This window comes from Peromyscus maniculatus, chromosome 23, assembly GCF_049852395.1.
Source record: "Peromyscus maniculatus bairdii isolate BWxNUB_F1_BW_parent chromosome 23, HU_Pman_BW_mat_3.1, whole genome shotgun sequence".
In the NCBI taxonomy this organism is placed as follows: Eukaryota; Metazoa; Chordata; class Mammalia; order Rodentia; family Cricetidae; genus Peromyscus; species Peromyscus maniculatus.
In genome coordinates, this window is record NC_134874.1 from 9,535,964 (window position 1) to 9,560,422 (window position 24,459).

A 24,459-nucleotide genomic window follows, 5' to 3' on the forward strand; every position below is an offset into this window, starting at 1 on the left:
TCTCATGCTGCACCCCACTAAAAACAGTCATCTCTCCGCGGAAGGCATGCAGATGGACACAGGAAATGGGTCCTTAGGCTCCAGCACGAGGCACAAGGAGGTGCCTCACACACTGGGACAGGGAGGAGCTGGGAGAGTCCTCAGGGCCAGGGCAGGCAGGATGAGCAGCCGCTTGAGAGGAGCGGGGCAGTTACCACTGAAGCCAGCAACTCAATTCGAGTGTCTACACCCAAGAGAATCGAAGAAACGTAAAAAATTACACGGGAATTATGACAATGGTCAAAACTATTAAGAGATTGAATTAATTAAGCCACCCAGATGTCCACTGGCCTACCGAGATGGACAGAATGTTGTCTGTCCAATGTGGACATTACTTGGCCACTAAAAAAGAGTGAGTGACGTTCTGGTACAAGTTACCGCGTGGGCTCACCTTGAAAACATTAGACTAGGGATAAGTCGTAAAAGGTCACATGCCAACCATTTTCACGAACATCACAGGCAAATGTACACCAGAATGGAGGGCCTGGGGGAGACAGCAGTGGCTGCTCACAGTGCGGGCTTCCATCCAGGGCACCGTCCTCAAATCGACGGATCACATGACACATGAACTCCACATCAAGGAAGCGGTTCTAAAAATGACCTTGTGCTGGGGAGACGGCTTTGTGGGTAAAACACTTGGCAGATAAGAATAAGGACCCAAGTTTGGCCCCCAAGGCCCAGGTAAAGCTGGACACAGCAGCACACGTCTGTACTCCAGCTCTCCTATGGTGAGATGAGGGGGAGGGGTGGCAGAGTCACCGGGAGCTCCTGGGCCAGCTCATCTGACCACACAGCCAACATGGAGGGAGCAAGGGCTGAGGACAGTGTTGTCTGTGATCTTCACACGTGCTGTAGCGTACACATACCCACAGTAGATACACACACACACACACACACACACACACACACACACACACACACACACACGGTAGATGTACACACACACACACACACACTAAGCTGTACCCGGGGAGGGTGACAGAGTTGTTGGTCCAAGGGCTGTGCCCTAGCAACCGACAGTTGCCGTCTCACCCCAGCACTGACTCTGGCCCTGGCTCTCCCTGGCAGAGCCTGAGGATGCTCCACTCTAACCCGGGTTTCACTGTCGAGGTACACAGGGAGGGACCTCAGCGAGCACAGCCCTCAACCACCAGCCATGAGTTCTCCTCCACGCACCGACAGGAAGGTGGAGGTTCTGGTTCCGGAGCTCTCAGTCTGACTCCAGTAAGCCACAGATGAACAGAGAAGGCAGGCACCTAGGCACCACAGAGGGCAGTCAGGAGGATGGACTGCAGCCGAGCACCCTGGGAAGTGGCTGTGCCTGGAGGCTTCCCCCTGTCCCTAGTGTTTTCCTGTGGTCCTGCCCTCAGCAGGGGTTCCCACACACACAACTGTAAGGAGGCAGGACGCTGTGACCACCTTCCTGGAACTGAATGAGCTTAAAACCCTCCATCTCCCAGGGAGAAAAGAGTAGACTAATGACTTAGGTTTGGGGACAGTGTGTCCATGCAGCTACTCCTAGCCATTGGGCACGGCTGCTCTAGCAAACTTGTCCATAGGAGCTTTAAGTGTTTTAATTCTTCTCCACAGTTTACTTGCCTGGACTCTTAGATGAGGCAGGGAGTCTTGGCTTTTCCTCCGAAGGCTCACTGTGGCCCTCACTGCAGACACAAGCTCAGGCCTGTAGCTCGGGTTTATTCTAACACCGAGGAGCCCTGTTCGCGCCCGTCAGCTAGTGATGGATGCTGTGTGTGCTGAGAATCCTGGGACCTCCCTGCTTTATTTTAAAAACTTAACTCCACTACACTCTAATAAAACGGATTTCTCAAAATCAGACTTGGGCTTCATGCTGACCAGAGGGCGTTCTCAACTGGGCGTGTGGCTCCTCATCTAGTCACGACACATGATGAGGTGGGTACACTCCAGAGGAAAAGGTCAGCTTTCCTGAGAATTCCCTGTGTGTCCTGGAGGACAGCTAGGGTGAGGGACAGCTAACAGTGGCTGGGATGGTCTGGAGCTGTCTGGGCTAAGGTCTTCCACATGAGGCTCCTCTGCTCTCTGGGTTCCTGCCAGCACCAAGAAGCTCACACATTGCACACACACTCTGGGCAGAGTCCCCTGCCCAGGCCTGATATGTGGAGGTCCCCAAGAGCCCCTGACATTTGCCCCACTCAAAAACAGTGGAGACCGTCAGCCCAACTCACAAGAACTAGTTTGTTTCCCCGGACATACACTGGGGCTACTTGCAAAGCCTAGGCCATGGTTGTTGTTGTTGTTGTTGTTGTGTGTGTGTGTGTAAGGGCATGTATGTGTGTAGTGTATGCATGTATGCAACTGTGAGCAAGGGCTTGCATGTGTGCAGTGTATGCATGTATGCACCTGTGAACAAGGGCATGTCGAAGTCAGAGTCAACGCCAGCTGTCCTCAATTACCCTCTGCCTTATCTCTTGAGACAGGCTGAACCCAGAGCTCTGACTTGCTGGCCATTGAACTCTGAGGACAGTCATGCCTGTGTCTCTTCCCCCCAGGGTTACAGACTAGTGTGACCATGCCTTTTTTGGCTGCTGTTGTTAAGACAGGGTCTCAGTATGTGGCTTTTGCTGGTTACTACATGGAGCAGGCTGGCTTGAACTCACAAAGATCCCCCTGCCTCTGCTTCCCAAATGCTGAGATTAAAGCATGCCTTGTTTTTTTTTACATGGGTTCTGGGTTCCAAATTCAGGTCATGTTTGCCTAGCAGTCGGTTACTGACTGAACCACCTGTCTAGCCCCCCAAGCCTTAGCACACTGAACTCAGAGCTCCATTTGCAAGCCCCACTTTCTGAGTCATCTGACCGTGAGACAGGGACTGAGTGCCTTCTCCCCACAAAGCATGCTCCGGCTCTCTTTGCTCTAGGTGGGGGTGGAGCAAGGGGGTGAGGTTCAGGATGGAAACACTATGTGATCCAATAGCGATTTCTGTAAGCTGCTACTCCGCTGGGACAGAGCTCTGGGATTTGGCACAAACAGACACCCAGAGCCGAGCAGCCGCGCACCTGCAGCCCGGGGCTGGGCCCAGGGGAGGGGTGCCAACAGCCTTGGCTTCCGGCCAGTCTACCTCTCTCTGGGGCACTGGATCAGACGCAGCAGGTAACTAGCCAAAAAGCAAAGGAGGAGACAAGACAAGGGGGAGAAAACGGAATCTGGACTGGAAGGGTCTTTTCAAACACTTTAATCCTGCAGTGCGAAAGGCTGGCACTGGCCCCTGTACCAGGAAAACCGACTCCCTCAGCCAATGTGTTAAAGAGAAGGCCGCTAATCAGCTAAATAGAAACTGGAATCTGTTCCCATCAAGTCTCTTTGCCGTCACCAGAGGGACACACAGTGCTCTGAAACCCACTCTTGGCATCACTTGGCAGGCAGCCCTATTGTGCTGAACACGGCCCGTCCCTCAGGTTATTGTTTTTAATATCAGAAAGCGAGCTTGTCGGTGCCAAACAAATTCTGCAGCAGGGGGACAAAAGATATTCCAAGTGGTCTCGCCGGACCATCCACCAACTGCCTGAGAAGAGAACCAGCCGTCCTGTGTGCCCCAGAATCGAAGCGGAGGCACAGCAGGTCCAACTATTACCTAATGCGAGACTTCGCTCCAAGTCCAGAGGATGGGGAGGGCCAGGGGCTGCAGGCAAGGTGGAAGCATGGGGCCCTCACAGCTCAGGACCACAGATGACGGTCACTTCAGCCCAGACCTACCTCCTGTCCATGTTGCCGCTGACCATGAGGTTGGGAGGACTGTCCCGGAGGTTGACACAGGTAAAGTCACCGAGCGCGTTGCCAAGCTTTGAGAGGCAGCGTTCTGCTTCCAGGCTGTATACCAGGATCTGAGAGAGGGAGAGAGCACAGGGTGTCAGACCCACAAGTCAGCGTGGCGGGGCCTCATATACTTCCCACTGTGCCACCCTTGAGGACTGTCCCCAGAAGATGCCGGGCTACTCAATGGCTTGGACACTTCCAGGCCACTGAGAGTAGAGGGGCACAGTTACTCAAGTGACAAAAGACCAAGAAAGGGAAACCAAAGAGTTCCTTGGCCCAAGTACAGCAAGAACATGAGACAGAGATGCATGAACGGGGCCAGGCAGCCTGCTTTCCCCACACAGGTGAACTGAACCCTAGCCCAGGTAATTGTTTCCTGTTTGTTGGAAAGGAATAAAGGCTACAGGTCACAGGCTTCTGATCTTGGGGTTAACTGAAGAGCTCACAGGGGCTGAGGGAAGCTGCACAGACACCGCATGGAGCTACAGTCCAATAGTGTCTCCTTCCCCCTTCTGCCCCGCTCTCCCCCCCACCCCCAGCTCCGGTCTCTCAGCCGCTGAGAAGATGCCTGTGGGCTCCAGACAGTGCAATCCTCCTGGAAGGTGCCTGTGCTGCTTCTTCAGCAAAGGGGAACAAAGGATGGATCACGCAGACGCCCCGAGAGTCAGTTTGAATGAAAGAATATTATTAGCTCAATTGGAGGTATTCAGTGAACAGTACAGTCCTGGCCCCAAATTCGCAGTGCACAGACGTCCTCACTACACCTCTGCTGACTTGACTGCGCGTGTGGTGAGCACGCTGAGCTGGGTTTGCAGAGCAACTCCGTAGAATTCCCACAGAGACCATGCTCTCTCTCCTGGTTAATCCAGACACTTACCACTTCTGAGTGGAGAGTCTTATGTCGGTCCTGAGAAATTCCTAACAAGTTAAATCATCTCCACTGTGGGAACCGTCATTCTCAGGACGGTACACATTTCTAATGCATGAGTCTTCAAGAATCTATGGAAGTCTAACTCCACGATCATAGTAGTTAACTACTGCTAACATGGGAAGGAAAGACAGCGGAAGTCACAAAACCATCTCAACACCTAATGCACAAGCTAAGATGCAGCTAAAATGAAAAGTTCCTGACAAAAGTTCCTAAAAAACGGTCTTGCTATGTAGCTCTGGCTGTCCTGGAAACTAGTATGTAGACCAGGCTGGCCTTGAACTCCCAGAGATCCCCCTGCCTCTGCTTCTTGAGTGCTGGGATTAAAGACATGTGCCATTCCCAACTCCTGACAGAAAGTTTTTTTTTTTTTTTTTTTCCAGAAAGTTTTAAGCAATTTAAAAATAACTAAAATGGTGCTGTTCCTAATACAGACATGAGCAAATCCATCTTCAGCAAATGAGCTGGACATTATCGCAGGTGGCTCCTGAGGGAGGGCAAGTGAAATCCAGCAACCTGGTGGTGTGTCTTGAGAACGTTCAGCACTAAGCGGGTCTGTGGTAAGACTCCAAGTGCCCTGCTCTGTGCAAGCAGAGATGCCAAAACACCCTTCGGCAGGTCCAACACTGTTTCCCAATTTTAAAAGAGCTATTTTTTTTTAAAGCAACCATTTTGGACGTCATAGAGATCTCAGTATTTTGGACTGACCTTTTTGTTTGAAAGTACACCAGTGTGCGAGCAGGAAGGGGGTCTACGGGAGCGGCGGAGGCCAAGTACAAGCACTGAGGCTCACACAAGCCAGCGGCAGGCTCCACTTTTTCCTAGCTCTTTTTGGACAAGTGGATCAATCATCTCTGAGTGATACAGGGAGATGATCCCCGCCAACAAGACTCTGCAAACTCACCATAAAGACATCCAAGTCAGCAGTCAAGTATTTCTAAAACGTTCAATAATTCAACAGATCAGAACTATCCAAAGAGAACCTTTACTATTGCGTTTAGTTAAAGACCACAGAGATTGGAAAACACATTACCATCTCGAAGGCAGGTCTTCCACGCTACAAGTCCCTTAACGACCTTTACCATGGCTCCCTCCCTCCCTCCCACACTCTCTCTCTTTTAATAAGGTTGAGCAAATGGGACTTCATTTTATCTGATTGCCACAGACTAGTGATATCAATTATTCATGCTCACACTCCCTCTTGTTAAGACCATGCATTAGACAATTTTTCTCTTTATTACCCTGGTTGGGCGAGTCTTAACCCACGACCACTTGAGTTGTTCTCAGAGGTGTTCAGAGATGCTGGAGAGAAGGGAAACTCCCCCCGCCGCAATCTGGGAGCAGATGCTCTGCACTAATGTGGCCGGCGAGTCGATAGAGCGGCCAAGCAGCAAATGCAGGTTGAGCAGCGTTAGCAGCAAGCACGGTACACGCAGGCGCTGCCGTCGCTGTCTGCTGTGCTCTAGGAGGTCTAAAGCTAAGCCTGCAGACTGCTGTGTGTCCTGAAGACATCTGCCAGAGATGCGCGATGCGCTGTGAGATCAAGCCCCTGTGTGTTTCCATTCTGTCTTCTAGGCGGATCTACAGGACTCCAAGTGAACAAAAGCATCCTCTTCAGAAGGGGCTGGGCAGGAAGTTTTCTATTTCTGTTTATTTCCCCCTCAGAGAGCTGAAGTTTCTGATAAAACACAGCTTTCAAATCCTGGCTTTCAACTATTCTGACTGCTCTCAGTTCCACTTTTAAAGATACACTGTTTCAAATATAATGTATCTTATAGTAAGTTATAAGAATAAATTACATAACAGAAGAATGTGGTAGCCCATTGCCACCCATCTCCAGGAACCAGCCACCCAGAACTAAGTAGATTTTGAGTGTGAGGGTCTGTCTCTCTTGCTCTGTGCATGCCAGTCATTGTGTGTGTGGCTGGTCTTTCACGGTGCTTCTCCACTACAAGTAGCCCTGGTTCTTTGGAATGGAGAACTTCCGTGCATACGTAATTCACACTGGTAAGTAAGTTGTCTCGGTTTGGTTTTTGATAAAGCATTCACACAAGCATTACGGTGACAACCATTGATGAGTCCTCCTCTGTGCAGTGGGACGGGAGTGAACGGGTGTGGCAGCCAACGCGCTGACAGCTGAGAGAGCGGGGGCTGGGCCAGCCCTTCCACCCTCCTCCACACATGGGACCTGCCTCTTCTGGGACCACAGAGCCATCGTACTGCTATGTCCTAGCAGCTGGTGTCTCAAGCAGGAGGAGGGCTGCTGTCCTGCCTGCCATACAGTCAGGAAGGAAATGGCCACAGGTCCAACGACTGAAAGCATGGACCGAAAGCACCAGCCTGAGCAGGGAGGCCAACGTCTTCCCCATGACTGGGTCTGTGTCGGGGGTCTAGAGGCTTTCCAGCCAGATCCTGACGGAAGGGCCAGAAGACGGCTACTACCCTCTCAGCGACCCTCTCAGCGGGGTTAGTTCAAAGCCTGCCACCCCCTCCTCCACCCTTTGAAACCAGGATTCAGCACAGCAAGTTCTTCCTAAACACGGGACTGACATCACCCATCTGTGAGCATGAGCCACCAACAGAGAGATGTCTTCAGAGAGCTTTGGAGCCTTGCTGACAGAGAACTGTGGCCACGTTCTGATGAGCAAGGAAAGCAACTTTACCAAAACTGCAGGAAGCGGCCGGCTCACCTCCCCAGAACCCTAGCCGCCTTGGCGACACGGTCAGCAGGGGCAGCGGCCTCTGCCCACAACAACCGCACTTTCAGAACCTTTGGAAGCCAAGAGTGTCTGCCCGCTTCCCTTTAGACAAGGGGCGTGCTGAATGGGGATGGAGTGGATTCCAAAGACTCAGAGTAAAGGCCTGACCCAAAGTCCTGGAGACTTCAGTCACAGCTGACCCTCTCCCTCCCTCCCCCATCACCACCACATACACTGCTCTTTGGGAGAAAAGTCGTGGTCAGAAGCCAGTTGTGAAGAGAGCGAGCCGGCCTCACGCTCTCCATCTGCACCCCCACAAGGGTCCTCTGCTCTCTCCACTCCCACTCAGCAGAGCAGGAGGTGCATCACCGTGCTGCATCTGGTGTTCCCAAGTGCCACCCTGAGCGCTGCCATCCGCTTGCAGCTCTCAAACACAGGGGAAACGGCCCCAGGACTGCAGTCCTGAAGGTCAGGTGCAGCCTGGTTACCAAGCGCTTACACAGGTGGAGAGTGCTTCGTCGACCGGGCCGTAAGCCCCCTGGAGCAGAAAGGCTGCTGCCCACTGCCTTTCACTCAGGCCAGCAGGGGCCAGGGGCCACGGTAGTTATGTGGGCCTGCATCTGGCTAGGCGTGCGCATTGTGTGTGTTTTGGTGTGTTTGGTGATAGCTGGCTGGGACTGAGAACCAAGCAAACCGAGAAGTCCCTCGGTTTGGGCCTTTCCTCTACTGCTTAACTCTTTCCTCCACTCCTGGGTGACCTTGAGGCTCCACAAGGACATGTTCATCCTGCCCCAACGCCCCCCCCCCCCCGGGGGGGGCGTCCCTTGCTGTCTGACAAGTTTGCAGACCAGGGAGCCTGGCAGACAGCTTCTCCAAGTGCAGCTCACGTCTGTTCCCAAACAGCCCTTTGCCCGTTCCCTTCACTCAAGGGAGGCAGAACAACTCACGCAAGCCCAAAGAGACGGGAGCACTGAGAGCAGAAGGGAGCGAGGGGCCTGGTCAGGGGCTGCTCTGGGGACACCTGACAATGTCAGGTGGGGACCCAGCATCTGAGGTCTCTGTACAGAGCTGAGCCTGTGGGGTGAAGGTGGGGCCCTGTCTGGTGCAGCTCAGCTCGGCTCAGCGCAGGGGAGCACAATGCTCCCACGACCCAGAGACCTTGGTGGTGCCTACCCATCAACACCAGCCATGCATTCGCTCACAATAAACCCTACAGTTGAGACGGAGAAAAGCAGGGAGGGGCTAGCAAGGCATTGGCAGTTTCAGGTAAAGGACACAGAGCCAGCATGTGGACAGTCCCCTCCCTCGTGAGAGGGACAGCCGCCTGCCATGTGAGAGGCACAGCAAACGGAGTGCATTTGAGAAACTGAACCCAGAATTTCTAGAAGTCACAGTAGACGGACGGGCTAAGCAAAGACCGAGGTGACAGGGAGCAGGAAGCGAGCTGTGAACAGGTCCTCAGAACACAGCGCGGAGACGCAGGTGGAGAGAGTGGGAATCAGTGCGTTGGTCCAACATACATCTAACCTGCTCCACTGAGCGAGCGAGCGAGCGAGCAGAGCAGCTTTCAACAGGTACAGCCTGAGCGCTTCCTATAGCTGACAGGAAACACTAGAAATCTCCAACAGGAGAAAGGAAAATAAATCCATACAGAGATGCTGGGGTGAGGCCACAAGTGAGGAGGTTCTGCGCTGTGGTTCTGTTGTTTCTGAGACAGGGCTGGGCTGGGTTCCCAGGCCGGCTCAGGACAAAGGGCGAGAAGTCCTCAGAGGGGTGAGCAGTCCCATCCCTAGCCACCTTCGCACCAGTGTCCACGATGTCAACCCCAGCGGTATCTGAAAGGGACCGAGCAAACGCCTATCCACCTACAACAGTGCAGTCTGGCCACACTGGCCTTGCAGAGGGACAGGGAAATGACATCTCAGGTAGAACACAGCCCTGGGCTTCACCAGCAAAGCCAATAAACAGGATCATTCCAGAAAAAGGTCTGCGAGGTTGGGAGGAAGAGTGACGCAAGGAACTGTGTAGACACATAACATAGACCACACGACGAAGCGTCGGCACTGGCGTGGGCAGTAAACAGCAGAACCAACTCTCCCCCATCCAGGCAGATGCCAGAAGTGAGGGGAACGTCCCATAGCCACAGATGCCGGGCGCACAGGCTGCTCAGGCCCACTTCTCTGGATTCCGGAGCAGTGTCTGGCCCACTGCCGGCTGAATGTGCACCAGACGAGGGAGATGAAGCATGCGACCGCACATGCTGTCTGCCCATGGCCAGAACAGCACCGTCTTAGCAAAGACACGCTTCGAGAGTGTGAACACAGTGGCCAGTGTGCTGTCCACCCAGCATGGGCGGCACTGGGGCTCCCTAGGTGTGGCCCGCAAGGACGGGGCCACCGGGGCGCATTCTGTAAATACAGAAGACGGGAAAGGCTACATTATACATCCCGGTAATGACAAGTAAGGTGTTTCACCACAAACAAGGTGTGCACACTGCTTCACACACACAGCAAGGTGTGCACACTGATTCACACACACAGCAAGCTGTGCACACTGCTTCACACACACAGCAAGCTGTGCACACTGCTTCACGCACACAGCAAGCTGTGCACACTGCTTCACACACACAGCAAGCTGTGCACACTGCTTCACACACACAGCAGGTGTGCACACTGCTTCACACACACAGCAAGCTGTGCACACTGCTTCACACACACAGCAAGCTGTGCACACTGCTTCACACACACACAGCTAAGTGGACAACACGGGGAATTCACAGGTGAGCTAAGATTTTAAAAAAGGATGAGAAAGATGGACATTGGGCAGGGCAAGGAGGCTGGGGAAAAAGTAAATCACACACAAAACAGCCAATAAAAAAATAAAAAAGCAGTTAATATACATGAATAATGGATGCCTGATTTAAAAGCAGTTTACTCTGATATGATGTAATTTTTGACAAGCAGCCAGAGAGACGATTTTAAGTCCTTGCCAGAGATAAGTCATCGCGTGAGGCCTGGCGCGGCCGTGTCTGTGACCATGTGGAGAGTGACTTTCACCACCGCCTCAGAGGTGACTTCACTGTTGGCAAACAGAAACCCGCCTCTCAGGTGCCCTGAGCAGCACCCCAGCAAGACACAGCACTTGGAGAGATGGCTCCCCAACATGAGCACAGCTCCCTGAAAACAGCCCCCAACAGTTTCCGTGACACGCTCTGGCACTGTCTTGCGCTCACTCACACAAAGGGAGAAGCCTGGCTGCTTTTGTGTTTAAGTTTTAATTGGAGTGACAAGCCCAAAGGCCAAGATATTGCGGGGATGAGACGGCGTTGCTGAGCGTCGCCAGGCACGGGGTAGGGAAGGCCTGCGCACGCCCCCACCACGTGCCAATGCACCTGCAACCCTGGCTGTTCCAGGACTGGGCTCTTCTGGGCAGGCAGTGCCAATCACACAGGCGTGCCAGGCGCGGGGCTCTGTGATGTGGGCAGATGTCTACAAAGGACCAGACCGCGGCCAAACCAACACCTACTGTGACCTAAGGCTGAAAGGAACCAGGGTGAGTGTATCCCTGCGGAGTCCAGGACGCTGGTCCCCATGCCTCTCTCCTGACACATGCCCAGGACGGTGCAGGACAACAGGTCTCCTCAGAGCAGTCGGCAGATGCAATCCTGCCTGCTTCAGATACTGCCTTACATCACCATCACCACAGGGAGGAGGGAAGACCTGACCACCACGAGCACGGTGAGGACCACACCAAGTGAGCAGGGAACCTTGCTGTCCAGCAGAGGTGAGTCACTATGCACACATGCCCGATGACGGACACCTGCGTGGGGCGCCGCAGCAGAGCTGCCGTTTCTAAACACTCCAGAGGCATTAGGCACACATGCAGCAGGGGCATGTGAACCGGGGTCAGCATGCGCTTTAGAGGGAGAAACCAAACCTGCATCCCGGAACATTAATCCTTCAAGTAAAAATGCTATGTCCTCTCACATGGGAAGGTGCAGGGGAAGGGCTGTGGTCAGCTCTCTGTGGCCGACAGACGGATGGCACTGTTAGCAAACTCAGGCACTTAGCTGATTACCCTGTCTTCTGACCAGCCTGACTTCTGTTTCAGCCCCAAGTTAGACCAGACAGAGGCTCGGAGGGGAGACAAGCAGCAGGCCTCTAACCTAGATCATGGAAACAAATGGCCGCTGAGGGGCTGGACCAGCACAACAGCCAGAGCCTTTGGAGTGGGCACACAGTCCACACAGGGTGCCTTTATTGGCTGTATACATCCCCAAGCCATAGAAACCTGTGCTCACCGCAGGGTCCACGATATCGTTCCTGGGGTGCAGAAGAGTGTGGCGCCCGCCTCTCCCACAGCCCTTCTGAGCACACTCCAGTCTCAACTACCCAGAGGAGAGACCCACTAACACCTGTACTTAGCCACCAGGAAACTGAACTGAAAGCCATTTGAAATGGCTTGCCCCACACTGTACAGGGACCAGTTGAGAAGCAGGCCAGGAAGAACCCAGCCCTTCCCGCCCCAGCCACCACACTGGCGTGCCTCTTCCCGATCCCTGCTCAGAATGGTGTTCCCAGGAGTCAGCTCAGCTCTGGGCAGCGCTGTGTGTCCGCAGCTGACCCTCACGGTGCTGTACGGTGGGCCCACTACTTCCCCCACTGTTCCTATGAAGAAATGGAGCTGACAGAGGCACATCCCCTACCCAGCTTGGACGTTCTGGAAGGAGGCATCAAGCCCGGGGCCTGGCCTTCCAAGCGCCTGCTCTCTGAAGCTCTACCAAGGGCACACAAAGTGTGCAGTCCTAACACAGTGTCCATAGCAACTCAGAACGCCGCACACCGCAGCCCTGCCTGGCGAGGACACACTGATCACCAGCTCTGTTCCTGCGGGTGCTGACTCCAAACACATCAGGACTCTGCACGCCACTTACTGTGTTGTTTCCCATCATTGAGGAGCTCAGTGTCCCTCAGCCGTGACCCTCTGCCTCTGGTCTCCTGGCCACTGGTTTATGGTAGGCTACAGTGCAGCAACATGGATAAATGTGAGCTTCCGGCCCATGTGTGCTGAGGTCAGGAGAGGAAATGCAGGCCCGAAGCTGAGGCCTGTTCTTCTGAAAGGCCATGGGGAGAGGGAAGTCCTGGGCAGGAAGGAACACCACATTCAAGAGGGCGACACCTCTAGGCTGTGTAGAGAGACTCATCTTGTAGGTGTGGGTGGAGAGCTGGAAGCCAAGGTCTGACTTCTGAGGGCTTTTAAAGGTGGCTACAGGCAGGCAGCAGGGCCTCACCTACAGTGCTTGGCATGGGCCATTTTTCTGATAAAACTGGAAATACACTTGGTGTATGTGTGTGTACCAGGGAGTGTGTGTGTGTGTGGGGGGGTGCAGGGGTGTGTGAGTGCATGTGCATGCACACGAAGGGGAACAGGGGTGGGTGTGTGCCATGGAGTACAGGGGTATATGTGTGTGCCAGCGAGTGCAGGAGTATGGGTAAGGGTAGGAGGTACAGGTGTGCATGTGTGGTTATGCCAGAGACTGCAGGGGTGTGGGGGTGGGGGTGTCAGGGACTGCAGAGGTGTGGGAGTGGGGGTGTCAGGAACTGCAGGGGAGTGGGGGTGTCAGGCACTGCAGGGGTGTGGGAGTGGGGGTGCCAGGGACTGCAGGGGTGTGGGAGTGGGGGTGTCAGGGACTGCAGGGGAGTGGGAGTGGGGGTGTCAGGGACTGCAGGGGTGTGGGAGTGGGGGTGTCAGGGACTGCAGGGGTGTGGGAGTGGGGGTGTCAGGCGCTGCAGGGGTGTGGGAGTGGGGTGTCAGGCACTGCAGGGGTGTGGGAGTGGGGGTGTCAGGCACTGCAGGGGTGTGGGAGTGGGGGTGTCAGGGTCTGCAGGGGAGTGGGGGTGTCAGGCACTGCAGGGGTGTGGGAGTAGGGGTGTCAGGGTCTGCAGGGGTGTGGGAGTGGGGGTGTCAGGGTCTGCAGGGGTGTGGGAGTGGGGTGTCAGGCACTGCAGGGGTGTGGGAGAGTGGGGGTGTCAGGGTCTGCAGGGGTGTGGGAGTGGGGGTGTCAGGGACTGCAGGGGTGTGGGAGTGGGGGTGTCAGGTACTGCAGGGGTGTGGGAGTGGGGGTGTCAGGGACTGCAGGGGTGTGGGAGTGGGGGTGTCAGGGCCTGCAGGGGTGTGGGAGTGGGGGTGTCAGGGTCTGCAGGGGTGTGGGAGTGGGGTGTCAGGTACTGCAGGGGTGTGGGAGTGGGGGTGTCAGGGACTGCAGGGGAGTGGGGTGTCAGGTACTGCAGGGGTGTGGGAGTGGGGGTGTCAGGAACTGCAGGGGAGTGGGGGTGTCAGGCACTGCAGGGGTGTGGGAGTAGGGGTGCAAGGATCTAGCTCGGGAGGCATTTGAATGTGCATTTCACAACCTCCCATGAACAAGGCCTATGAGTTCCCACCCCAGGGAAACAGGGAGATGGAGCCCCAGCCTGCTGCACGAACAGGAGGAGTTCAGGCCAGGGCCCCAGCCTAGACACTGACAGGGACCTGAAGAAACCTGGATATGGAACGGTAAGCTGACTCCACCAGTGCACTATCCCTGCACCGGAGGGAAGTGGTGTCTGGAAGCCAGGTCATGGCAGGACTGCCTCTGTACAGATGGCCCTCAGAGGACCTGAGCCTCATCTTAGCACTGTGCAAACCTCATCACTTTGCCCGAGTCCCTAAATTTGGCAAGTGACTGCTCAAGTATGAGCTGAGCTAAAATTTTCCTCTGCCTAGCTGCAAGAGAATCCATCCTGCAACTAATCGGGGAGGGAATGTTGTGAGGAGTGGCTTGGCGTCCATTAGAAGTACTTGTGCAACTTAGTACCCAATGTCAGTGCTAACCCCACTCTCCAACGCAGGGCCTTACACGAGACAGAAGCGTAGGCTACGTTAATATAGTCTTCAAGGTGCTGGGTAAAGAGCCCAGGTTCTCTACTATAACTGCTGTGTGTTATCTGAATACAGCAAACATTTGAATAGCTGAGCCCACATAGGCCATGTGCTGTGTGTCCTTGCTTTCCCAGCCAAGTCCATCAGTCTCAACTGTCTGGACTATGTAGGAGCATGCAGCTCACAGTTACTGTTTTCACTCCTGGAAAGAGGCAAACATTTCCACCAGGCCCCCTCAGATCCTGACTAGCTGAAAAACATGCTGATTTTTAACACTAACAAACCTAACTGCTGTCTGGGCAATATTTACCCCGAGACTCATCTGGCACAAAGAAATCAAAGCCGGATATCCCCATCTGTGCTGGGGAAATCATCGCAACAGTCAACTCCAAGTTCACGGCCTCCCATGTGTGTGGGATGGTGAACCAGGACAGGAATTCTACATACAATCAGGGAAGCCACTGGAAAAATTAGACCCTAATAAAAATCTAATCTTAATTCAAAAGCCTAATAAGAAGGGGCAGCAGACACTTCAATATAATGCTTTATAAATTGGCTCAGTGCCTTTCAGAATACTGATGATTTTCTTTAAAAATCGGGAAATATTACAAATGTCAGTGACATCCAAAACGATGCAGGAGTGTGTACAGACAGAAGCTGCTACCCGAGGTGTGGTCCAGCCCCGCCGGCAAGGATGCAGAATGACTCAGCACCCTATCAGCTCCTTACATTAGCTCCACACGGCCCTTTCTACTCACAGGCTTCTTTCAAAACCAGTCTCAGGAAAAGAAACTAAGCTGGGCTCCCATACCTCCCAGGGATCACCGGGGCTCCAACGGGCCGGGGCCACTCGGGCCTGTTGTCTCGCCCGGCACAACTCCAACTTCACTCCAATGCTAGTGGGTACAGGAGCACCAGTCCTGCGCTAAACGTCACCCCACTTTCTCAATCGGAAAAGCAAGGCAAGTAACTTGCCCAAAGAGTATCTGACTGTAGAAGCCCTGCTCAGCCCCTGGTGAAAGTCACTGTCCCCGCATAAACCTTCTATCATGTCATTTCACCAGGGATCCAAAAGCACACTCAGCTGCCCCCCAAAATAACAAGAAATGTCTTCCACAGAACCTTTCACGCTGCACAGTCTAACAGACGCTCAGTTCTAAGTCCTCAGAGTTCTAAAGCCTCTGAGTTGAGTGTGGCTGACAGTGCAGGGCAAACCTGGAGCTCTGCGGTGATACTTCAAGGTTCTCACTAAACGTTGGAGAGTTTCATTATCTCTCATCATTAATAATGCCAACACATCAGTTATTGGATTATTTTAATACTAAAACCTGCACAAAGCAACCTTGAGTGTTCATTTCTCATTGTCAGCAGCCTGGGAGTTCCTGAACTCACTGTGTCCACCTCCACCAGGGAAAACCCCTTCTGCATTGCTGGTCACTATTAAGGAGCACCGGGCGAGAGCCGAGAGTTAGAAGCATGCTTGAGTCATCTCTTCATAGGACCCTCAGATCCTGAAGAACCGGCACCATGCAGCTGGCTCACTGACGTGACCGTATGTAACAATGCTGGACCTTCTTCCAGAAAACTAGTCTCCAGGAGTTAGTTAGCCATCAACTCCCCAACAAAGAAGCAAATATGAAGAAAAAAAAAAAAAGAAAAGAAAAGAAAAGAAAGAAAGTTTTGGGTAGACTGTGAAAGTATTTGATAAACTTTCAGTTTTTACTTATTTGTCTGCATGTGAAGTACCAGTCCTGATTCTCAGAAACAGAAACCTCAACAAAAGGAAAGCTGAATAGGAAAGCCGGCTCTCCGATTCTGGCAAGACATGGCAGAGTGTGGCCCATCTGCAGCCACACTCTGACCCCCGAGGCTCCAGACAGACAGCTCACCTTGTGGCCAGTGCAGACAACTAATCCCAAGTCTCTCCCTGGCTGCACGTGGGAAGTTATTAGCTCAGAGACTCGAGCAATTATTTTCTAGCATGATATAAGCTGCTGCAGCCCAAGCCAGCCTCCTTGCCCAGCACATTCCAGCCTGCGATGACTTCACCCCTCGCCCTGATTAGAATGCACGCCGTGTGCTGCTTAATACAATCTGCCATCAAATGCCAAGTGCTTCAGAACTAAATTGGGAAATATGTCCAGATACATAGACTGATGCTAAGAGCACTAAGTGGGGCCCCGGCTCCCTTTATGAGGCAGGAGACTCATCGACAGCATCGTGTTCCACCCAGGGCAGCTCTGCCTCTGGCTGTCCACCCTGAGAGCACAATTTAATCCAGGCAGCGAAGGGATTAATAAAGGTAGAGTGCTATTGTAAATGGTACAGAAAGGAGAGCGCTGCTGCTGAATCCCGAATGCACACACACACAAACAAAACTGAGGCGGCTGCTTGAGCACCGGGGCCGTGAGAAGAGCTGTGCTGACTCCGCAGGGGGAGGGCATGGTCAAGACACTTCTCGTTTGTCTCTTCTCCTGTCCCCGGGCACTCAGTAACGGCTACCTCTAGGAAACTGTCCACTGGAGTCCGAGAACCCACGAATGGACAGCAAGAACTCAGAATCCACCTCTGCTGCACGTTAAAAGACCTCTGAGCAGCCCCTCTTCCTGGGGGATCACCGTTCCCACCCCATCATTCCCGCCAGCAGCAGAGCACGGCCCCCAGAGAGAACACACAAGCCCTGGCTACCCAGCACCCCTCACCTAACCCACGAATCCCGTGGCCATCCCTCATTGATGAAGAAGAAAACTATTCAACAGAACCGCGGGCCCGCAAAGGAGTATCCAACAAGCAGTGCATGCCACCATTCTTCCCACCATGACACTGGCCCAGGAGGGCTGCTAGCCCTGCCACATGATGCCAGTGAAGCCATGTGGCCCGGTCATTCACCTTCCAAGCAGACAGATGTGAAAATGTGAACTGAACAGCCAAGTCAGCTGAAGCTCCACACTTCCCTCCCAGCCACAGAGGAAGGACATCCAGGTACTCTGGGGTGCAATGCTGGTACCCCTCAAGAGCACCCTCGGTACAGAGCAGTGCCGTCAATGTCATGAAGGAGCACACTGCTTTGACCCAGCAAGAACTCAAGGAGGAACTCACCTACAGGCACTGATGCTGGCCACACCCTCAAGAGGAGCGGCTGCAGGGGTGAGGCCACCTATCATCTGCAACGCTACAAAGTTCCAAAGCGACAATACCAGGGAGCTCCATAATGTCTTTCAAAATTACCTCAAACAGGCTTCCCCTCAGGCAAAAACAAGGTGCAAAACAGTAACACAGAGTTCTACTATTTATGCTTGTTTTCCTGAGACAGGGTCCTTCTATGGAGCCCTGACTGGACCGACTTCCTGATCAGGCTGGCCCTGAACTCAAGAGATCCTCCTGCCTCTGCATCCAGAGTGCTGGGACTAAAGATGTGCACCACTACGTCCAGCTCCATCCACACTTTAAAGAGGGAGGGATGGCACTCTGCTTGGAAACACATGGCCCATCTCAGAAGGATACACAAGAAACGGGCACTGCCAACTTGGCTCCAAAACCAAATGATGGGCAGGGGTTGAGGATCTGGGAGGAATCTCCGGCTGGTGCTCCCCTCATCTGGATGCTGAGTCAGGAGAATGCTTTACCTAATCAGAGTAGGAGCTGGAGCAGTGGCACAGAGGTCAAAGCTCTGGCTGCTCTTGCCAAGGACCCGGGTTCAGTTCCCAGCACCTACATGGTGGTTCTCAGCCATCTGTAACTCCGGTTCCAGAGATCCAGTGCCCTCTTCTGGCCTCTGCAGGCCCTACACACTCATAGAGCACAGTATACATGCAGGAAACCACTCACACATATAAAAAGGTTAAAGATCTGACTTCTACAGTAAAGGCTAAAATATACACTAGACATGTTTTCTCTGACTTTATATAGCCAGAGAAAATGCTGGTAAATCCTTTGTGGCCGCCAACTCTGACCTCCAAATCAACCTGGGCATAACTGTCCCATGGGAGTCCAATGTGCAGAGCACTAACTCTCTAAGGCCTTCCAGCATGCACCACAGAAGACAGCCCTGCTCCCACGCTCAGGCAGATAATCTTTGTAAATGGCTTATTAACAGAGTTCAGTCACTTGATGGCCCAGTGTGGAGGAATGCCAGAGACACACTGATGTGGTGAGTCTCCGTGACAACCACAGGACAGGCTGGCTGGCTGAGCAGATGGAGGATGGACGCTGAAACACTATTACTCAACGCTCATGAACTGTGGTGCCTCTAAGACACCAGTGTGGTCAGCATATGGTACAAGGACACTGTCCAGTGAACAGCAACAGCATCCCTGGACACACCTACAGGCTATGGAGTGGTACACTCCCTACTAAAATCCATCTCAGCATTTGGACTTTAGTGTGCTCTCATCATGGTTGATAACAGTGAACTATAGTTAAGGCCCAGTCCTGCATCAGGTGCAAACAGACAACTCAAACTCTGTTCTTACATGGCCTTCATCTGAGTCCTGGTTACAGAGACCAGAGGCACAGATGCGCCCTCACCCGCCACATGTGCGCACAGCTCCAGGCAAGCCTGCTGCTAGGCAGCTCACAGTGCCCTAATAGACACCACAGTGGCTTGCATCGCCAAGCTGAATGCACATGGCCAAATCACAGTATTGACAAGCAAACAGTCATTGAACCTCCATGACATGGCTTAACTGCCATATACCAGCAACTGTGATTAACACCTAGTTGTTCCGAGGAAGCAGAAGACACAGTAAAGATGAGGAGATGCTCTGTGAAACTAAAGAACAGGGCCGGCAGGTCGTTTGGTCCTCGGGTGGCACTCACTGGAGAAACATCTCCATGCTAAGGTTCGGGCACCTGAGGACTGGTGAGACACTCACAGAACATCTGCATGAATGACTGCTCCCAGCAACACTCCTGTGGTCAACACACCTCCATGCATCACTTTAAAAGAGCAACAAAAACTAATTAATAAGTAATTCGCAGGGCAGGGCATGAAAATGCATGATTTTCAAAAATAAAAAAAAAGAATGAATGTCTTACTCAGCCGATTGTTACAATCAAAGCTTTTCACTGGGTTGAAAATTTGAGAGGCGTTAAAAACAAATTCCATGACTAGAGGAAATCAACACATCATCCGTGTTAGTCAAGGAGCAGGGCCTTCAAGAGTAACCCAGCACAGCAGAGGAGCACAGAGCCGAGGGCACAGCTCAGTGACAGGGCCCATGCTCATCAGCAAGGGAAGCCCTAGCCACCTAAGAGAGAGAACAGTTAAACCACCAAGACTTGAAACAGACGAGTGTTGATGCACTGTCCCCCGACTTCACCGAGAGCACTAACAACACACGCTGCACAGAATTGGCGGTTTGACACAGAACTTTCCCGCGTCCTTCCGGGACCAGAGTCTTTCCAGGGTGGAGGAAGGGAACACCGACCCAGAGACCGGGACCTCCTCCTCGCCCCTTCCCGGGAAGTCACTCTGGCGTCCTCCCCACAGGCTTCCCCGCTAGGAATGAGGGTCTGCTCCAGCACGTGGGCTGACCCAGCACAAAGTGCTGCCTTCCAGAGAGGCCTCTGCTGCCACTGACTGGTCTTCCTGATGTGTAAGTAGAAGCCAGGCTGCTCCCATTTTTGAGCACTGCCCCAAACAGTGGCACCCATACATACATCAGTATTTGACTGCACAGCTCAAATACATTGGGAAAATGAAACGCAGAAACATCACTGGAGCCCGGTATCCGAGTGTGAGCAGCAGGGAGAGGAAATGCACCGGGCTAGCAGAGCAGCACTGATGTGAACCAAATACACTCTTCCACGGAGCCGAGGGCACAGTGCAGTGGTGGAGCCCAGGCTTATCGGCAGGTACTGTCAGGAACAGGTTTACCAAAGAGGAAACAGGCAGGGGTTGGGGAGATGCTTAGCAGCTAGGGGCACTGGCTGCTCTTGCAGAGGACCCAGGTTCAGTTTCCAGCTCCAATGACAGCTCACACCACCTGTATGTAACTCAGTTCCAGGGCATCCAGAGCCCACTCTGACATGCATGTGGTGCATAGAAATACATGTAGATAAATAACTCACACACATAAAATATAAATTAATCTAAAATTTTTTTTTAAGAGAGAGGCAGAGAGAGGTCTAGGCAACCTGCTTGAGGTCACACTGGGTCACAGGGAAGAGGGCTGGGCAGAGCCTGCCGCTCCAATCCACACCACTTCTGGGGAGGAAAGGAACTCCTTCACTGGCTCAGGTGCTCCTTCCCAGGAAGACCCTGACTGCCAGTGGGGTCAAGAGCAGGCCAACCAGAGGGAACCTAAAGCCAAAGGAAATTTCACCCAACTCTTTGATCCCACCTGAAGGGGGGGTTCTATAAGGCAGCTCTAAGACTGCATCAGGACAGTAAAACCTGCAGTGATAAAACAGTCATCACCCAAGAGTTAACACAAAGACTGTCTCCTGTCCGGCTCACACACGTCAGTGGGCGCTTTCACGCAGCTAATGACAACAGAAACTATAATGTAAATTCTTCATTTCATTTCCTAATTTTATTACCTTGTGTGTGTGTGCATGGGACACACATGCCACCATACACAGGTGGAGGTCGGAGGATGATTTTGTGGAGTTGGCTCTTCTCCTTCCAGGGATGGGACTGGGGTCGGAAGGCGTGTGTGGCCAGCGTCTTTCCCTGCTGAGCTGTCTCACTGGCTCGGCCTTAGAGTGTGGTTTAGCAGTGACCACCCCACTGCGATGCACGTCCTAAAGACAGGCTGCACAAGGATCTCTGCAGGCTGCAGTGTGTGGTGTGCGTTCCCTGAGGTAGCCCAGACAGTGAGAGGGGTCTACATACATGCACACCGGTGACCGCATTGGCTACACAGCCTGTGAGCTCTAAGCACGCGCTGGAACTCCAGGACAGAGAGCTGGGACATGAGCTATGAACCACTGTCTGAGGCATGTTGCTGAGTACATGCTAGGCAGAGAACAGGGAGGGCGCATACCATGACCCCACGTCTGTAAAGACCTGCCCCCCGTCGACAGATGTCTATTTCTACACAGACACCAGGAAATCACTAATCTACTGTGTGCCGTGGAGGAGAATTCTGCAGCTCGGGTTCTATCTACTTGCTTGGATTTTCTGCCATGTTCACACGCTGCACTAACGCAGCTGAAGACAGAAGAGCACCAAGAGTGTTAACGCCCTGCCAAGTGTGCCTGCGCACACCGCTACGCCAGGAGTTCAGGGCAAGAGGGGGCGCAAGGCTACACAGTGAGTTCAAGGCCAGCCTGATCCGGATATGAGAGACCCTATTTCAAGTAACTAAACCAAACCAGAACAGGAAGAGCTTAATGTTTCAGCTGCATCTAAAAGAATTAAATCCCAGGGCTGGAGAAAAGGCTCAGCGGTTAAGAGCACTGGCTGCTCTTCCAGAAGTCCTAAGTTCAATTCCCAGGAACCATGTGGCAGCTCACAGCTGTCTGTGACTCCAGTTCCAGGGGACCCGACACTCATGGCAAAACACCAATGCGCATAAAATAAAATAAAAGAATTAGAAAAATACAAGCTTATTAAAAAAGAAGAATTGAACCCACGCTTGTTCAAGCCACTGTGTCCGTACCTTGTTTCCTTCATACACCCATCCTAGACTCTTCACCCCAAAGGCGACCTGGCTGGCTGAGACATCCAGACACGTGGCAGGCTGGCCATAGACATAATGGAGGGTTCTGGCTGAGTCCTCGGCCTTCAGCAGGTACACCAGGTCCCCAGCTGTGGCTATTGCCACGGGGTACCTCCCAGTATTCGGAACGATTTCCAGGTAGTCGACCTGCAAAGAGAGGGCTTGTTTAGTCATCCACAGGCATCTCGACTTGGTCAAGAAAGGAACTTCCCCTGTACATCAAGAGGGCAGTGGCCCAGAAACAGGTGGACACAGGGACCATTTATAGGGGGTGAACATGGCTCCTGCCCAGATGAAAAGATGCTTGTAACAGCAGAAACACAATGCGCTCCAAGAAGGAAAGCCACAAAGGAAAATCCACGGAGCCACCATTTTCCACCTGTCACAGCATGAGGACCAGGAAGTCAGAGGACACAGAGCTGGAGGTGAACAGGGGACATAACCCTGTCCAAGTCTTACTCGGGAAAGACTGGCAGTGCTTACCACAGTGCCAAGCTCTGACCCAGGAGGCCCCTCTAGCAGCTTCCGGACACCCGCAGAGGGTGTGCACTGCGGGACCACACCTGTCACTGTGCAGACAGGATAGAGCCACACAGCAAATGCCACACAACCTCAGGAGGAAACCTGAAGGCTTCCTTAGGATCCACAGGATCACTGTGGAGATGAACTGGGTCTGGGGAGCAAGGGAACAGGATTCCCAGTGGCTACCCCCAAAAGTCCAGCAGATGGGTGGAGTCACAACGCGCTTGGCTCAGGCATGGGTGTGTCTGTTAACAATGGCTGTCTTCAAGGGTGGAAACAGGCTGAGCAAGGCCATTGCGGCTGTCAGTTCTACCGGGTCTTTGAAATCCTGAACACCGCAGTGTTTGGAGCTACCCTTCTTTGTTCTGTTGTTTTACCAGAAACTGAAAAAGTCAAACTGTCCCAGTCCCAAACGAACCAAACCATTCTGGACTATGTGTGTGTCCCACCAGTGCGTCACCAGAAGATCCCAACTGTCTTCTTAGCCTCCTCCCTGCCTGCCAGGCACTGCTCGTCCTGTGCCATGTGGCCCTCTGAGGATAGAGACCAGTACAGATAACACACTCCGGTCAGTGTCCTCTCTGACTGCACGGGGGACGGATCCCCTTTAGGATGATCTGCTTCTCCCCAGAGCAGTCTGCGTCAGACCCACCTACTTAGTAATCACAGAGAGTGGATGCTGAGGGTGAGTCCACTGTGGAATTATGAAAAGCCATGGTGGGAAGGACAGCATCGCCCTGACAATATGCCAGAGGCGCTCAAAAGCCCGAGTTCTGTAGGCTGCCCTGGGGAGCTGAGCACAAGCAAACATCCGGTGCCTCTGCTAATCCTGGGTCCAAACTGTGCCGAGGCAGCCCAACATCTTGGGCTGCAGGTCCGTCACAAAGGCCAGCTGCTCCAAGCTAACACTGCAGACCTGGGAACGCTGCCACTGTTATTCAGGAGGCACAGCTAGGGAACAAAGATGGTCGGGCTCCATGGATGGGGGTGCCTGGTCCAGGGATGCCCAGTGCATACTGTGGCAACTTGGCACCCAGACTGGAGAATAATGCTGGGAGTTGACACATCCTCAGCAGGGCTGCCCACTTCCTCTCTCTGAAGAAAACTCATCTCTTAGTGTCTTAAAACAGACATCTTTCAGTAGCCATTTAACCTCATCTTCCGGTTGGATTTCTAGCACGCCAAGAGGCTCAGATTGGCAGTGGCCGCCATTCACTAGAGGTGTAAACGACCTCAAAAGCTTCCAGTCAGCCCCAGGACGGCACCTGACTGCCAAGGCAGGATTCACACTTCACGAGGGCACTCAGCTTGCACAATTGTGGCTGGTGCATGTTGTTCGTTAGCCCGGCACCCCACATCTCTCCCAGGCCTCAGGATGGGCTGACCGCGGCAGGCCATGTTAGAAGAACACCGTGTGAGAGCCGCAGAGCTGAGCCGCGGTGGCAAGCAGCTCAGGGAGGGGAAGCAGTGACGCCAGGTGCTTGCTATTCAAATCTAAGATTCCCACAGGGAAAGGGAGAGAGGAGCTGGTTCCAAGTCGCCATCAATCCTTGATCAAGGCTGGCTCTTCTGCTCCTCTGGCTAATGCCAAAATGAAGTGTGCTCAAATTAAATCCAAATTCGGCACAGACAGTTGAACACTGTCTTATCACCAAACCCCCTCTGCCTGGTGGACAAGATTTGTGTACAACTGAACTTGTCAGAGCCCTGTGCGAAGTTCCCGGAGCTGGCTCAGCTTCATGCACATCCCTGAGCCCGGCTCTCAATCCACACTGACTTCCCTCAAAAGCTGTTCTTAGTTCTAGGTGAGACAACAGTGTGGGATGAATGCTTCCTTCCACACAGACTACAATGTACCTACCACTGCTGTTCACTTAGGCCTTAGGCCAGAAAT

At 53.1% G+C, this 24,459-nt stretch overlaps 1 protein-coding gene across 1 annotated transcript in view; it reads right to left on the bottom strand.

The window, feature by feature from the left end:
- The window catches only part of Fbxw8 (F-box and WD repeat domain containing 8), a 100,404-nt gene that overhangs the window by 10,835 nt on the left and 65,110 nt on the right, over positions 1–24,459 (bottom strand). Inside the window, exons 7-8 of the mRNA XM_006970804.4 lie at positions 21,984–22,190; positions 3,772–3,899 (exon numbers count right to left, since the gene is read on the bottom strand). Coding sequence (XP_006970866.3) covers positions 3,772–3,899; positions 21,984–22,190 — 335 coding nt within the window. The remainder of the gene's footprint in view (positions 1–3,771; positions 3,900–21,983; positions 22,191–24,459) is intronic.